The 16115-nt window shown below is 46.5% G+C and overlaps 1 protein-coding gene across 1 annotated transcript in view; it reads left to right on the top strand.

Moving 5' to 3' along the window:
• The window catches only part of ARHGAP44 (Rho GTPase activating protein 44), a 114009-nt gene that overhangs the window by 88273 nt on the left and 9621 nt on the right, over positions 1 to 16115 (top strand). Inside the window, exons 17-19 of the mRNA XM_023730984.1 lie at positions 7987 to 8004; positions 8788 to 9015; positions 12728 to 12885. Coding sequence (XP_023586752.1) covers positions 7987 to 8004; positions 8788 to 9015; positions 12728 to 12885 — 404 coding nt within the window. The remainder of the gene's footprint in view (positions 1 to 7986; positions 8005 to 8787; positions 9016 to 12727; positions 12886 to 16115) is intronic.

Raw genomic sequence — 16115 nt, 5'->3', positions numbered from 1 at the left:
CTCTCTTTAGTATTTCTTGTAATTTTGGTTTGGTTTTTACAAATTCCCTAAACTTCTGTTTATCTGGAAATGCCCTAATTTCGCCATCATATTTGAGAGGCAGTTTTGCTGGGCATATAATTCCTGGCTGACCATTTTTTTCCTTCAAGGCTTTATACATGTTATCCCGTTGCTGTCTTGCCTGCATGGTTTTGTTATGGGTAGTCGGACTACTCCACAGTGGCTTATTCTTATTGACTCTCTTTTGTAGATGACTTTTCATTTATCCCTAGCTGCTCTTAAAATTCTCTTTATCTTTGGTTTTGGCAAGTTTGATTATAGTATGTCTTGATGACTTTCTTTTGGGATCTACCTTATGTGGGGTTCGATGAGCATCTTGGATAGATATCTTGTCATCTTTCACGATATCCAGGGAAGTTTTCTGCCCACAAATCTTCAACAATTCTCTCTATTTTCTGTTATCCCCCCTTGTTCTGGTACTCCAATCACTTGTAGGTTATTCCTTTTGCTGGAGTCTCACATAATTCTTAGGGTTTCTTCAATTTTTTTTATCCTTTTGTCTGATTTTTCCTCAAATAAGTTGGTGTCAAGTGCTTTATCTTCAGTCTCACTAATTCTGACTTCCATTGCCTCAGTTCTGCTCCTCTCACTTTGTATTAAGTTGTCTAAGTCTGAAATTTTATTGTTAATCTTTTGGATGTCTGATTGCTGTCTCTCTGTGGATTCTTGCAGCCTGTTAAAGTTGTCATTATGTTCTTCTCTAATCTTTTTAATTTCCTCTATTGTGTGTTCTGCGTTTTGCTTAATTTCCTTCCTAGTTTCTTGAAGAGTTCTATATATTAATCTTTTGTATTCTGCCTCCAGTAATTCCAGGAAATTTTCCTCCTCTGTAAAATCTCTAGATTCTTCATTTTGGAAGCTTGCTGAAGCCATCATGGATTGCCTCTTTATGTGATTTGACATTGACTGTTGTCTCTGAGCCATCAGTAAGTTATCATTCTTACGTATTTTATGTTTGCTTACTGTGTCCCAGCTTCTTGTTGGTTTTGATATGCTCAAATAGGCTGCTTGTATGAGCTAGTTTGATTATTGGCACCTTTGAAGCTCCAATGTCCTGTCACCCGGTGGTTAGATCTGTTACTAGGTATGTGAGCTCAGGAGTCCGCCCACTCCTCCTGTATGGATTCAACTTAGGTGCCTAGGTAGATAGCCACCAAGTGTGTGGTGTAGGCTTTCACAGTTCTAGACAGGCCTGGGTGATTGGTATAGGCACAGGCATCTGGCTGTAGCGAGGGACACACCCTGAGCAAGGCAAGGGGCTGACGGCTGCCCCCGAGTGTCCAGGAGGAAGGCGTATCTCTGCTCCCTAGAGCGCGTAGGTGGGTGGGTTTTGCAGCTGGATTATGAGCATCCAGTGCTGTTGGCTGTAAGGACTGGGGGGCACCTCTTATTCTTGGGCCCCTGTTGCAGGTGGCTAGTTGGCATGGGTGAAGCCACCAGTCCTCAGTCTCCTGATGTGGGTAGGTGAAGACCCTGCTTAATGGGCAGAGCAGTGTCAAATATCAAGAACCTGCCACTTCATAGCTGAAACAGTTAAAGTTAGAGTTCCAGTATATACCCTGTTGTACTGCGGTAGCGAGGGCCTATGCTCTTGAAATGGGCCCATTCAAGTCTATGTAGGGGGAAAGACAGTCAAAGTCCATGGATCCCTTATGCCTGTGCCTAGGCAAAGGAGCTGTGCCTATCCTGGGTTCCTGGCTTAGGGGAGCTGGCAGTTTATTTTTTCCGTTTGTTAATTTGTTCACTCTCCAAGGCAGGGAGAATGGCTTCCGGTGTGTGACGGATCCTACTTCTGGCCCAGGGGGCTCGGCAGTTGCTGAAGCTGGTCCGGGACCCAGTGCAGAGCAGGGAGCAGGGAGGTAAATGGGAGAGAGGTTTTTCCCTAAGGGATGTGTTTTTGATCTACGCGGTAGGCCGCCCACAATTACTTATCTTTCACCGATGAGGGCTGCTTCTCACTGGTTCTGAGTGGCTGTGTAGATTCTCCGGTGCTGGGTCTCTCCTAGTGCAGAAAACGTGCCTCCCCAGCACGGCTGCTTGTCTGCCTCACCGCTTACCCCCAAGCTGCTCAGGCCTTACGGGCTCAGGCTCTCGCCGGGTTGGGTCTGGCAACTCCTTGCTACATCTGAACTGTCTCTTCCTCCCCCTGCACTCAGTCTAGTTCCTCAACTCTGCCTTTGATGTTCAGGGCTCCAAGATTGCCATATATAATCGAATCACTTTTTTGGGGGGGGTCTTTGTTGTAAGAGGGTCCACCAGAAGCCTCTGACTACTCTGCCATCTTGGCCCCGCCTCCTGAAAATATGAATTTTGTCTCAGTGAAACTATCTTGTTTTGTTTTTAAATAATGGGTGAAATAACTGGGTACAATTTGAAAGAAAATGGCCAGTGACACTTTCCTGGGCTGCTGGCTGTTACATGTAAGATATCAAAGCAGGTTGCTCTTCTCACCGTGGTCCTAATTCCTTCCCCATTCCATAATAACACAGGAAGCTAGGGCCAGATTCAGGAACTCACAGATACATTTTTCGTCACTGTGGTAAGCAGAATAATGCTTCTCCCCAAAGATATCAGGTCCTAATGGCTGAAACCTATAAATGTTACCTTATTCAGAAAAAGGGTCTTTGTAGATATGGTTTAAGGATCTTGAGATGAGGAGATTTTCCTGGATTATCCAGATGGGTCCTAAATGCAATCACATGTATCCTTATACGAGGGAGGCAGAGGGAGATTGAACACTGAGACGCACAGAGGAGAAAACAATGTGAAGATAGAGGAGTCTAGATAAGCTGTGCCAGATTGTTGAAGGACCTGTGGAGAAGCCCAGAAGCAAGAATAAGAAATGGCAGTTGTTGTCATGTTTCCTTCCCAGCATCCCATTTCTCTCCTCTTGATGGTTATTGTCCTTCCCCTTTCTGCTCTTTTCTGCCTCTGCCCCCTGAACGTGGCCAGGTTCAGATTTCAGACAGACCTTTCTAGTACTACCACCACCCTGTTCCCTACCTTAAGTCCCAGTTTCCTCTTGCCTTGAATCCTGTTTGCTTCCTCCTGGCTATACTTGTCCTGCTGGTTTGTACATCTGTCCAGTGTCCCTCACTTAGTTCTACATCTTGTAGCCCTACATCCATGCTGGGAAGGCTCCAACAGAAAGCTCCTTGGATCCCAGTAGAGTAGCATTCTGGCCATCGAGATGCCAATTATCTTGGCTGTTTGCACTCAAAAGGCAAGGTGCAACTTCTCCTTCCGTTCCTGAATCCTGACATACCTGTAGCCATTTCAGTGACTCCACAGTGGCTTGATCCTCAGAGGTCCTCTACCAGGGCCAGTTGACAGCAATCCAAACAGCCTATGCAGATTTTTACTCCAGGGCTGGAGATTTCCCTTGGAGCTCAGTGCAGTGTGTGACTCATTCTCTGCCTGGCCTGAGAGCTTGTTTGCATCAGATCTTGTTCTACCCATCTGGACCTTAATCTAGATGGTCCATAATTTGAAATAGGCATACTTGACTGAGAGGAATATCAAGACATCTGAATTATGCGGTATGAAATACCAGTTCTACAGGTTGTTCATTGTATTATGGCTGGGAGGGGTGGTGGATGGCAGGAATTTGGGATCTAATGAGTTCCAGAAACATATAACTCAACAAATTGAAACACGTTTCTTTAATGTATGACTTCTTAGAGTCTTTAACATGCTGTTCCATGCCAAAAATCTCCACAAGAGGGATTGCCATATACATCATTTCTCAAATTTAGTAGACCATAAGACCTACCATCTTGAGACAGTCAGAACTAGTGTCCTAAGGAACTACTGAGAGAGGTCCTCTGTAGACCCTACAGTGGGAGAGAGTAGACAGCACACAAAAAAGTGACCCTAAAAGGGAATGTGTTATGGATTGATGGTACAATAATTTTATTCCAGACAGAGCCCAAACTATGTTAAGACAAGCTTACTTAGAAAGTCATCCTGGATACTACTGGGAATTTTTACTCATATTTTGGAATCAGATTGACCAAATGAATCTTTGGGAGGTATATTCTTGCCCCAGGCTCACCTTGGCTTCCTTTCCAGGACATAAACATTCATGGATGCTGGGACCAAGTCTGTGAAACAGTTGTAAAGGACTTAGGTCTTTTTATTTGTATTGGGGAAGTTAAGATACTTGTTGCTACTAATTTAGGAAAACATTTATCTCCAGAAAAGCTGGAAATACTTGGTTGTGTCCCCACTGGCTATGTGTAAGCAAGGGTAGGTGTTCGTGCCAGTAACTTGTGACTTATAGGTTCGCTTCTCATTGGCCATAGCTTTCCAGGGCACCATCTGGTGACACTGGTGCATCCCTGCCACTGCTGCAGAGATTCCCAAGTTCATCTGAAACAGTCCCTGAACTTCCATGTCTTTAGCGGGTATTTGGGAAGTCATCAGGTGTTCTTGTCTCCTCTTTCTTGGCTGGCCTTTGCCCAATTTAGCTGGTCTCTGGAACAAAAATCAAAACCTTTCAGATCTCTAAATACTTGAATACTTCAAATCCACGTAGTTGGTGATACCTCCTCTGGCTAGGATTTTTCCTGACCAGGATTCAGAAACAGCAAGATGGATGTCTTTCCTTCAAAGGGGAAGAAAAACAAACAAAAGCAAAAGAAACCTGTTAACACTGACAATTTGTTACCTGGAATTTTCCACAGCAAACTTTTGGCCAGTGATAAGTGTAATTCTGCTTGTAGGTGCCTATTCTCCTTAAAGCTGAGAATCTTCTAACTTTCAGATTTCAGCCTGTGTTTTCACTGGGACAGGGCTTTGTCCCTTTTAGTTTTTGTAAGCGGTCCATTCAGGACAGGATGTCCCAATGGCAGGGCATTGGCTGGGGTAGGAGTTGGGGGTGTGGATTGAAAGATCCTGACCCACAACTTCTGGTGCGGCAGTTATGCAGTAGAATGTTAGAAATTGTGGTTTTAATGTCTCTAACTGAAATTGTCAGCTCCCTCCTCCCCATTCTCCAATTCCTCAACAAAGAGAGGCTTATTCCAGATCCTGCCATTTTGGAGTGGTTGTGCAAGAATCTTCTTTGGCCTTTATTTGTACTGGGGAAGTTAAGATAGTTGTTGCTACTTATTTAGGAGAGCATTTATCTCCAGAAAAGCTGGAAATACTTGGTTCTGTCCTCACTGGCTAAGTATAGGCAAGGGTAAGTCTTCATGCCCATGACTTCAGATTTATAGGTTCCCTTCTTATTGGCCGCAGCTCTCCAGGGTACCCATCTGGTAATGTGATGCATTACCAGGTAATTTTCTTGCTTGTCCCATAACATTACCAGTTACCTTCTTACTTGGAAGCTAGACCAAGGAGGAGTCCCTGGGTGGTGCAAACAACTAACATGTTCAGCTGCTAACCAAAGGTTGGAGGTTCTAGTCCACCCAGATGTGCCTTAGAAGAAAGGTCTGGCAGTCTACTTTCAAAAAATCAGTCATTGAAAACCCTACGGAGTGCAGATACATGGGATCACCATGCGTCAGAATTGCCTTGATGGCAACTGATTTTTTTTTTATAATGCATATATATACATGTATATCTATGATTTATTTTAAGGAATTGGCTCATATGATTATGGGGACTGGCAAGCCCAAAGTCTGTCAGGCAGGCAGGCTAGAAACTTAAGCAAGAGTTGATGTTGCATTCATGAGTCCAAAATCTATAGGGCCAGCTGGAAACTCAGGATTTCTGTGTTACAGTCTTACAAAATTCCTTCTTCCTCCAGAAACCTTAATTTTGCTGTTTAGGCTTTCAACTGATTGGATGAGCCCACCCACATTATCAAGGATAATATCATTTACTTAAAGTCAGCTGATTGTAAATGTTAATCACATCAACAAAATTCCTTCACAGCAATATCTAGACTAGTATTTGACCAAACAACTGGACACCACAGCCTGGCCAAATTGGTACATAAAATTAACCATCACACCCACATTGGCCTGTCTAATTCGCCAGAACCCTAGGAAACTAAGGAACCTAGAGGGAAGGGACTCTTAATTACCTCTGTTCCTTGTTTTTTGTTCCCTTCTTTACTTCCATCAGAAAACCCACCCCAAAAATCTTAAGACATTTTAGGGCCAGTGGAAGGAAAGGAAGAAATCTCATAACAGACAGACTCACCCTGATGACATGACCCAGATGGGTCTTCCCAGTATTTCCTTCTCTCGCTGGTGCTGATTCAGTGATACAGTATGCATCTCTTCCCCCCTTGACCAGACTGTTCTAGACTTGGGTTCACTCTCATTTCCTTCTCCATTGGGTTTTTGTTGTTTCCATCGTAGGTACTTGGCACCTAAAAAGACATCATCATCAAGTCAACCACTTACTAATTTCTTAGTAGGTGCTAGGTAGCTTATGCACATTGTTCTGTTTGTTTCCTGCAACAGCCCCGAGAGAGTGATATCATCACTCTCATTTACAGAGGATGATCAGAGGATGTAGGTGTTAGGTAACTCTTCCGTATCACAACGTTTGTTGTTGTTGCTGTTAGTTGTCATTGAGTCAGCTCCAACGCGTGGTGACCCCAGGTTCAACAGAACAAGACGTTGTCCGGTCCTGTGTCGTCTTCATGATTTTTGGTATGCTTGAGTCCATTGTTGCAACCATTGTGTATTTTGAGTGCTTTCCAACCTAGGAGGCTCATCTTTCAGCACTGTATGGGACAGTGTTCTGTTGTGATTCATAGCATTTTCACTGGCTAATTTTCAGAAGCAGACTGTCAGGCCTTTCTTACTAATCTCTCTTAGTTTGGAAGTGTCACTAAAAGCTATTCAGCATCATAGCAAATGCAAACCTCCACTAACAAATGGGTGATGGCTATACATGAGGTGTATTGGCTGCGAATCGAACACAGGTCTCCCACATGGAAGGCAAGAATTCTACCACTGAGCCGCCACCCCCCTGGTTATCTTACATGGAAGGTGCTTGTTTATTGGTAGAGGGTTCTGAGACCCAAGCTGACTTTGAATCTAGTGAGTCCTAAAAAGCGATCCTCACACACCCAGGTGTCTGCTCAGAGCCATCCAAAGAAGATGAGAAGTATTAGCAATGGCACTAGACACGAAGGGCCTCCAGTGATCCTAGGGAGGAAGCAGTGTCAGTAAGCTGTCTCCACTCCATCTGCGCTCAGCTCTTAGCACCTGATCCCCCACTGTGCTGCTCATTACAGGCTACATCCCAAAGCCGATTTCCTTAAAGGACCTCTCACAACCAATCTGCAAACCTGAACCATTTTTTGTATTTTGCTGCACCTCTACAAGGTAAATGTTACCTTTTAGGTGGGCAGGATTTCATGGTGTAATAGTTGTGTGCCTCCAACCAATGTAGGTGGCCATTTGGTGGGAAAGGGGTGAAAGTACCCACATCCTAACGCCCACTGTGCACACAAGTGGTAGAGACAAATGCTGGCCGGGAGTATCTTTTTTTCTCCCTGCATAAATGCTTCTGTCTCATTTAATACTAGAAATGTTACCTCCAGCCTTAGTCAACAAAGGGCTTGGCCCATCACAGCACCAGCCACCTCCTTACTTGGAAGCTAGATCAGAGGAGAAGGAACTCACTGCTTTCTAAGTTCAAATAACTTAGAAGTGAGCAGATGGCTGCTTGTATTGATTTCTTTCTCCCTTATAACACCCATGCACACATACACACATCAGTATCAACTCTTCACCTATTTTCATATGCGCTTGGTAGGATACGATTTTCTCCCTTACAAATAGAAAAGTCACTTTAGCTGGAGAGACCACCTAAACTGAAATGATTTCATGGCATTGTAAAAACCCCACCTCAGGATCCTTCCCATCAAAAGAGACCCCTTGCAGAAAGACAGCCTTGATGTCCAAAGGAAGACATAGTTGTTTTGACACTAATATCTGTATGTTTCTGTCCCTGCAGCCTTAGGAAAATCCAAAGGTACGGTATCCTCTGGTAGCTGCAAGGCCATGTTCAGGCTTTTAAAACCAAGCGAGCTATGTCCCCTGAGCTCTGCTAGAGGGGTAATGTGCCATGTTTGGCTGCTTAGCAGATTTACTTGAAGCTGACCATGTTCCCATCATTAAAGTTGCAGGGTGGCCTGCGGAGGTTGTGACTTGGCTAGGGTCATTGCTAGTGGTGGGGCTGGGGCAAGCAGGAGTCCTGACTCAGTCCCATGCTCTAAACCCCAAGTTAGAAACAGAAGAAGTATGTTTAGATGTCTCCTCTTAGCAGCCCCAGCTTGGAGTGGCTGCCTGCCTGGTCGGTGTTCTAGTGTGATGCTATCCCTGCCTTTGTCCCACTCACTCACTCCCAGCTTCCACTTGGGCAGAGTGGGTGCCGGCACCCCATTCTGCTCCGAGGAGAGCATGGATTCCGCACCTAGGGAGCTTGGCAGGCCATTATCCTAAGGCCAGCTGGCTTCTTGGAGGGTTGAATGAAGCCCAGCCTGCCAACCCCAAGCTGCGAGCTGCCACCTCCGCCGCCCGCCTGCCCAGGGCTGTTTCCGCAGGCCCCTAAGCAGCCCAGATGCTTGGGAAGGCTCTCCTGGGGCCCCACTGCAGAGTGCAGCCCCAAATGCATCGCTTCCCTGGGCGCAAGAGGGTGCTAAGGCTGCGCTGCTGTTCTTCCGACACTGAGTGCTTGAGTGTTTCTGCTTCATGGGGGGAGGGAGACCATCACCTGTGTGTGCGGCTAAGCATGTGTCTTTGTGTCCCTCACCAGCATGGGCGTGAGGGTCATGGACACATCCTGGGTGGCCCGAAGAGGCTCCTCCGTAGGCAGGAAAGCATCTTGTGCCCCGCCCTCCATGCAGCCTCCCGCCCCACCTGCTGAGCTGTCTCCGCTGCCGCCATCACCCCTTCGCGAGCAGCCTCTGGACAGCCCGGCCATCCCCTCGCTTTCTCCATCTAGCATGGGCCTCCAGCCCGGCACCACCGCAGAGCGCACCAGGTAAGCGGGGCCGGCGTCCTGGGGAGCTGGACTAAGGCGCGGGGGTTCCTGGGTTTGCTGCACCTACTCGAGGCCTATTAGACTTGATCGTTCTCCCTGATTCTAAGCACTCATGTACAGGTTTCTGCATCAAACTGGTACCAAATTAGACTTTTCCAGCTCTGTAGCTTATCAGAGAGTCCAGGCTTTCTAAGAATAACATTCCCAGACAAAAAAATAAGGTGGCAGCTTGCTACAGCAAGCGGTGTAGGCAGTCTGTGATTCTCCATTTTCCCTTCCCACGTATTCTGAAATTTAGAATGTCGGTATTTCTCCCTTCCACTCCGTGACAGTCAGGTTTGTGCCAGTCATTTTTGCTGCTGAAATGGGCCCAAGTCAGGAGTGGAGGTGAAAGTTGCAATGGGCCTGGCGACCTTTGCAGCATGCCACATGGTGGCATTTCCAGCTTCCTGGGGGAAGAAAAGCAGAGAGAACAAATCATTCCACGACTGGTTCAGTGAACCATTACCAAGGACCTTCTCCATCCATAGGTGAAAGATACGATCTCTGCCCTTAATGTGTTCAGGTCCAGCAAGCAAGCGGGCACTGCCAGTTATCACAAAACGCCTTCTCCTGGATCCAGGGGAAGGACGCCCTGCCTTGGAAGGGGTGAGGGCAGAGGGAGATCTGGAAGTGGGAATTGCACAGTGAAATGCCTTTTCGTTTCTGTTCTCAAACAACAGTTCAGAGAACTAGGAAAGGTCCTTCTAAGCAGACACGGCTGTGCATTCTGTTAGGGACATGGCATTCCTCCACCACCACTACTGGGGAATTTTGGAGACTTTGCGAAGCTGGACCTTCTAACACAGTCTTTTCCTAGACACACACACATGGACACACACACCCCTTCTCATCCACCACCACCACATGTACATACACACACACCTAAATGAGGGGGTTGCAGACTTTTTCTCTCTAATGAATACATGATATTGTCCCTGTGAAATTAGGAAATGAGAAACGGAAAAGGGGGCAATCATAGAATTGGGAAGGGGGCTGGCACTGAGTATGTTTGGGGTGTAGCTGATGGCTCTGACTTGGAATGAGGGGAGGCTGGTACTGGCTACGCAGGCTTCAGGCTGCCGGTCAGCATGAGAGGTGCTGAAGGGCAGAAGGAACTCTGCAGAAGCAGAGGCCCACCGTGGTTGGCCAGGGAGGCTGACAAGGAGAGAATGAATGCATGGACAGGCAGGAGACGTGCTGGGACTGGTCCCTTGGAGGACACTCCCTGGCTTCTTCCTAATTGCCCATTTTTTTCATGAAACTTGATGCCAAATGGTATTTGGCTCCTTCTAAAAATGACCCTCAAAGATGGATTCTCCCCAAGCTCTGAAGGGAGCCTAGGAACATTCTGAGTGTGTGGCCTTCCCGAGTCACTTATGAGCAGGGTGGGCCACTCAGATGACTTAAAAGGTCAGTCACACTGCTCTGCAGCCCTCTGCCACCCTGCCTTTCTCCGGGGGTGATCGGTTCAGAAGCTTTTCTTTGGGTGTTAGTGTTCTTATTCATCCTCTGCGGCTCTTTGCCTCTCCCTACATGGATTCCTCCTAGTTCAAATGGGTGTTCCGTTGTTTGGGTTTTTCCTGTTCTGGACATTTGCAGCACAGATGATGTTTCCTCCGGTTGCCGGATTCCTGTTATGGCTCCCCCTCCCCTGAGGATGGCAGGCCCTCCCCTCCCTCTGGCTCACCCCCACCCTCCCTGCCCCAGGATCTGCTTTCAGCTCCTTCCCCTCAGGCCTGGGGCTCTCTGGGCCAGCTGCCTCCGCGTCCTGCTCAACTGCTTGACATTAACTCTCACCGCAAACTCCGCTTCCTGTCCCTGTGTGCCCCAGCTCACTGACCGAGTCATGCATCCCCACAATTAACTGGTCCTCAAACGTACCCTAACCGTGCCTGATTCATTTAGTGCTCCTAATAACCACCTGACACCCCACCTCTCCCCACTGGGTCAGCTGCACCTATGCTGGAGAGAGAGGAGCAAGGCTAAGTAGGTAAATACTTGTTTCTGTGGTGGGAAAGTGTACCTTGTGGGGGGAAAAGAACAAAGAGCACCTTGTTCCCTAGAGTCCTTGGACAGATGTCTTGTCTTCACAGCAAAACAAAGGAAGAAAAGTCTGTTAACCCACAAGAAACCATTTTTTGCACTTGTTTGACTTTGATGGCGGCAGAGGTGGATGGAAGGGTAGGTGGATATTTGACATGGAGGCCTGGGTGCCTTGTGCCTGAGGAAAAATAAAGGACAAGCCCTTACCCAGCCTCAGTGAGGCCAGGGTGTTCTGTTTCTGTGTTTGTTGTGGTTTTTCTTTAACAGGGTAGAGAGAGGAATTGTTGCTTTTTTGGTCTCTCTGGATGAAATGGATGGTGTTTTTTCTTTGGGAATTACCTGGGTATAGTGTAAAACTCATCCTGACAGGTCGAGAAGTTCTAGTACCTTGAGTATGGTCTTTCCTTTATTCCCCACGTGGGGAATCACAAATTGTACTTTCATACCATTTCCTTTTCCAGCCCAGTTTCTCACTACAGCCTTTCCCACCATTTATTACAAGCTCTTTGATAATTGGCATTACAGAATAAATTTAGGGAAGAAGTGGGCTGTAGCTGCTTTTGTGGGGAAAGGGGCTGCACTGTGAAGGATTTAGATCCCCCAAGTCCCCACTCCCTACCTGAGGGCTACAGAATCCAGGTAGGTTCTAGTAAGGTAGCTGTCAACCCCAGGGTCAACTCCGATGGTTTGCAAGGGGCCGCCTGGAGCATTATGTTGAAAAGGAGCTAGAACCACGTGGAGTGAAATATTGGGGCAATTAGTAATGACCGCCATGATGGTGTGTTAGAGGACGGTGGGGAGTGAGGAATCTGCCATGTACTTGCCTTTCCTGTCTGTAGTGTTGAGTTGAGCAGGCTGTCTTTTGACATGTGCTTTACTTGTAGGGGAATGCCTGAGAAAGGGCCTAAAAGTGAAGTATGAATTCTCTCTGAGGGCTAGTGACCTTGGGTACCTCTTATCAATTAGAGGGAATCCAGAGCCCATATTCTCACACTTCCATTGGCCCTCACTCCCCTCTAAGCATAGAGGACTGAGACTTGAACTGGCTCAGGGCCCAAGTTCAGGAGCACAGCCAGGGTCTGTGTCAACCTGCCATCTGCTAAACCTGTTACCGAGTTTGAAGATGGGTCACAGGATGCCTCCCCTGCTTGGGGCCTGTGCTGAAAGCCCAAGGGAGCAGCTGGAGAGTTGGTGCACTGTGGGCTGGAGGCGTCACCCCTTGTCCAGCCCATTGCCCCACAGAAGTCCCTTGTCCCTAGTATGCTGTGTAGACAGCATGCTCTAGTTTCCGAATGCCCAACAATTCCCATGCTGACCACAAGATATCGTGAGATGTCTGAGGACCCTGCCCTTACGTTTCTTATGGTCTACTGTGGTGATTGGGCAGAGATGTGGAAAGGGAGCTGGAAGTGCATGCCAAGGGCCAGAGAGACGGGAGTGGAGTCCAGGAAGGGGCAGGCACCTCATGGGGCACCTTTGGAGGCTTTAAGAAGGGAGTGAGGCGGACCAGAGCTGGGATAGGCTTGAGCTGGGTGCAGAACAGCACATCGGATGGCTATAGGCAAGGCTAGTACTGATGTTAACTGAGTTCAGGGGTTCTCTTTTGTTCTGTGTGTTTGTGTTTCAGTGCTTCTAAAAGCAAAGAACTTTCTCCTGGGTCTGTGCAGAAAGGAAGTCCAGGCTCCAGCCAGGGGATACCCTGTGCAGGGACACAACCAGGGGTGCAAACAGGGGCCAGCCCCAGCCAGCCGCCTGCAGACCAGAGTCCTCACACCCTCCGGAAAGGTAAGCCGCTTCTGCCTGTGTCAGTAGTCTCAGGCCTAAGAGCTGTGCAACTTGAGGTCAACTCATTTCCCTCAGTTAGCATGAATATTAAGTCCCAGAATAAGGAAGACCAAAGAATTGACGCCTTTGAATTATGGTGTTGGCAAAGAATATTGAATATACCGTGAACTGCCAATAGAATGAACAAGTCCGCCTTGGAAGAAGTACACCCAGAGTGCTCCTTGGAAGTGAGGATAGCAAGACTTCGTCTCACATACTTTGGCCATGTTATCAGGAGCGACCAGTCCCCGGAGAAGGACATCATGCTTGGTAAAGTAGAGGGTCTGCAAAAAAGAGAAGACCCTCAATGAGATAGATTGACACAGTGAGTGAAACAATGGGCTCAAACATAGGAAGGACTGTGAGGATGTCACAGGACCGAGCAGTGTTTCGTTCAGTTGTACATAGGGTCACTATGAGTAGGAATTGATTTGGTGGCACCTAACAACAACAGTTAGGTCCCTGTGTAGTGCAAGTGGTTTGCAATTGGCTGCTAACCTAAAAGTTGGTGTTGCAGCTAACCCAGTAGCACTGTGGAAGAAAGGCATGGTGATCTGATTCAGTAAAGATAACAGTCAAGAAAACCCTATGGAGAAGTTCTACTTTGTAACATGTAGGGTCACCATGAGCAAGAATCAACATAACGGCAATGGGCTTGCTTTTGGTTAGCGTGGATATTTAGACACTTTGAGGTTTAGTGAAAAATTCCTGGTCCGAGGGTTAGAGCTTTGGGAAGTTAACCAACCCCAAGAGGGATCATTTCAGCTTATTCCTCAGTTTACTCATTTGAAAGGCAGGCTCTTTATGGGCATATATAAAAAGGGCTTCCCTTATACGAAGACTTCAGTGCAAAAATCATTGTGTGGGATGACACGGCTTGTATTTTCCACAGACCTTGCCAAGCCCTACCTCCATCATTTAAAAAGCTGCATGGGGTCCTCTACTGGTGGTCCGCCCCCTCAACCTGGGCCCTGCACAGCTGCCCACCCCTGGGATGCTTGTAGGGGATGTGTAGTGACCAAGAGGAGTGAGTCCAGAATCGTTTCTTCATGAGCCCTGACTTGTGATACTTCTGTTTTGGAAAACCTGAGATAGAATTGCCACCCTGACCCATGAGCTGCTCAACCCAGGATTGTGCCTCTGGAACCCATTGGGGAAGCGCAGCCACTCTCAGTGAAATCACTCCCAAAGCTAAGCTGTGCTCACTGGTGACATTGAACAAATGTGGAGCTGTAATGGATCTGAACTTACGCAAAACTTTTGTGTTTTTCACCTTATGTCATCTGTTTGCGAACTTGTTTAAAATAACATATTGCTTAATCTGTTCTAACCTTAGACCTTTCAGGCTTCTACAGGGCTTTAGTTCCAGGATTTGTTGAATTGGGCTGTTTCTTTTATCCACACAGTGCCTTCATGACCAGTTCCACTCCAGCTTTCTGTTTCCAGGCTACAGTGGCAACCGCATTATCCTAGTCTGTCATCACTCAGCCCTTTGATCTTTTTAGTTTCCCCATTCATTCCTTTTGTTGTTGTTGTTAGCTGCCGTTGATCAGGCCCTGACTCATGGAGACCTCATGTACAATGTGATCCAGCCATTGTGATTCACAGGGTTTTAATTGGCTGATTTTTGGAAGTAGATTTCCAGGCCTTTCTCTTAGTCCCTCTTAGTCTGGAAGCTCCACTAAAACCTATTCAGCATCATGTTAGTTGTTGTTGTTAGGTGCGGTGGAGTCGGTTCTAACTCATAGCGACCCTGTGTACAACAGAATGAAACACTGCATGGTCCTGTGCCATCCTCACAGTCCTTGCTATGTTTGAGCCCGTTGTTGCAGCCACTGTGTCAGCCCATCTTGTTGAGGGTCTTCCTCTTTGTCAATAACCCTCTACTTTAGCAAGCGTGATGTCCTTCTCCAGGGACTGGTCCCTCCTGATAACATGCCCAAAGTACATGAGATGAAGTCCCACCATCCTCACTTCTAGGGAGCATGCTGGCTATGCTTCTTCCAAGACAGATTTGTTTGTTCTTCTGGCAGTCCATGGTATATTCAGTATTCTTCGCCAACACCGTAATTCAAATGTATCAATTCTTCTTCAGTCTTCGTTCATTGTCCAGCTTTTGCGTGGATATGAGGCAATTGAAAATATCATGGCTTGGATCAGGGGCACCTTAGTCCTCAAATTGATATCTTTGGTTTTTAACACTTTAAAGAGGTCTTTTGCAGCAGATTTGCACAATGCAATATGTTGTTTGAGTTCTTGGCTGCTGCTTCCGTGGGTGTTGATTGTGAATCCAAGTACAATGAAATTCTTGACAACTTCAGTATTTTCTCTGTTTATCATGATGTTGCTTATTGGTCCAGTTGTGAGGATTTTTGTTTTCTTTATGTTGAAGTGTAATCTGTACTGAAGGCTGTAGTCTTTGATCTTCATGAGTAAATGCTTCAAGTCTTCTTCACTTTTAGCAAGCAAGGTTGTATGATCTGCATATTGATGCTGTAATCTTCTTCATATAGTTCAGCTTCTTGGATAATTTGCTCAGCGTACAGATTGAGTAAGTATGGTGAAAGGATACAACCCTGACTCACACCTTTTCTGATTTTAAACCATTCTGTATTGTTCCTTTTGAACGACTGCCTCTTGGTCTATTTACAGGTTCCACATGAGCACAATAAAGTGATCTAGAATTTGCTGTGTTACCCATAATTTGTTGTGATCCACACACTCAAATGCCTTTGCATAGTCAGTAAAACACAGGTAAACATCTTTTTTGTATTCTCTGCTTCAGCCAAGATCCATCTGACACCAGCATTGATATCCCTACAATATTAATGATATTGTTTGATAATTTCTTCATTCTGTTGGCTCACCTTTCTTTGAAATGGGCACAAATATGGATTTCTTCCAGTTGGTTGGCCAGGTAGCTGTCTTCCAGACTTTTTGGCATAGACAAGTGAGCACTTCCAGCATTGCATCTGTTTGTTGAAACATCGCAATTGATATTCCATCAATTCCTAGAGCTTTATTTTTCACCAGTGCCTTCAGTGCAGCTTGGACTTCTACCTTCAGCACCGTCGGTTCTTGATCATATGCTACCTCCTGAAATGGGTGAACATTGACCAGTTCTTTTTGGTACAGTGACTCTGTGTATTCGTTCCATCTTCTTTTGGTGCTTCCTGCATTATTCAATATTT

This window comes from Trichechus manatus, unplaced genomic scaffold (assembly GCF_000243295.1).
Source record: "Trichechus manatus latirostris isolate Lorelei unplaced genomic scaffold, TriManLat1.0 scaffold00040, whole genome shotgun sequence".
NCBI lineage: Eukaryota > Metazoa > Chordata > Mammalia > Sirenia > Trichechidae > Trichechus > Trichechus manatus.
This window is presented reverse-complemented; position numbering and strand designations above follow the sequence as displayed.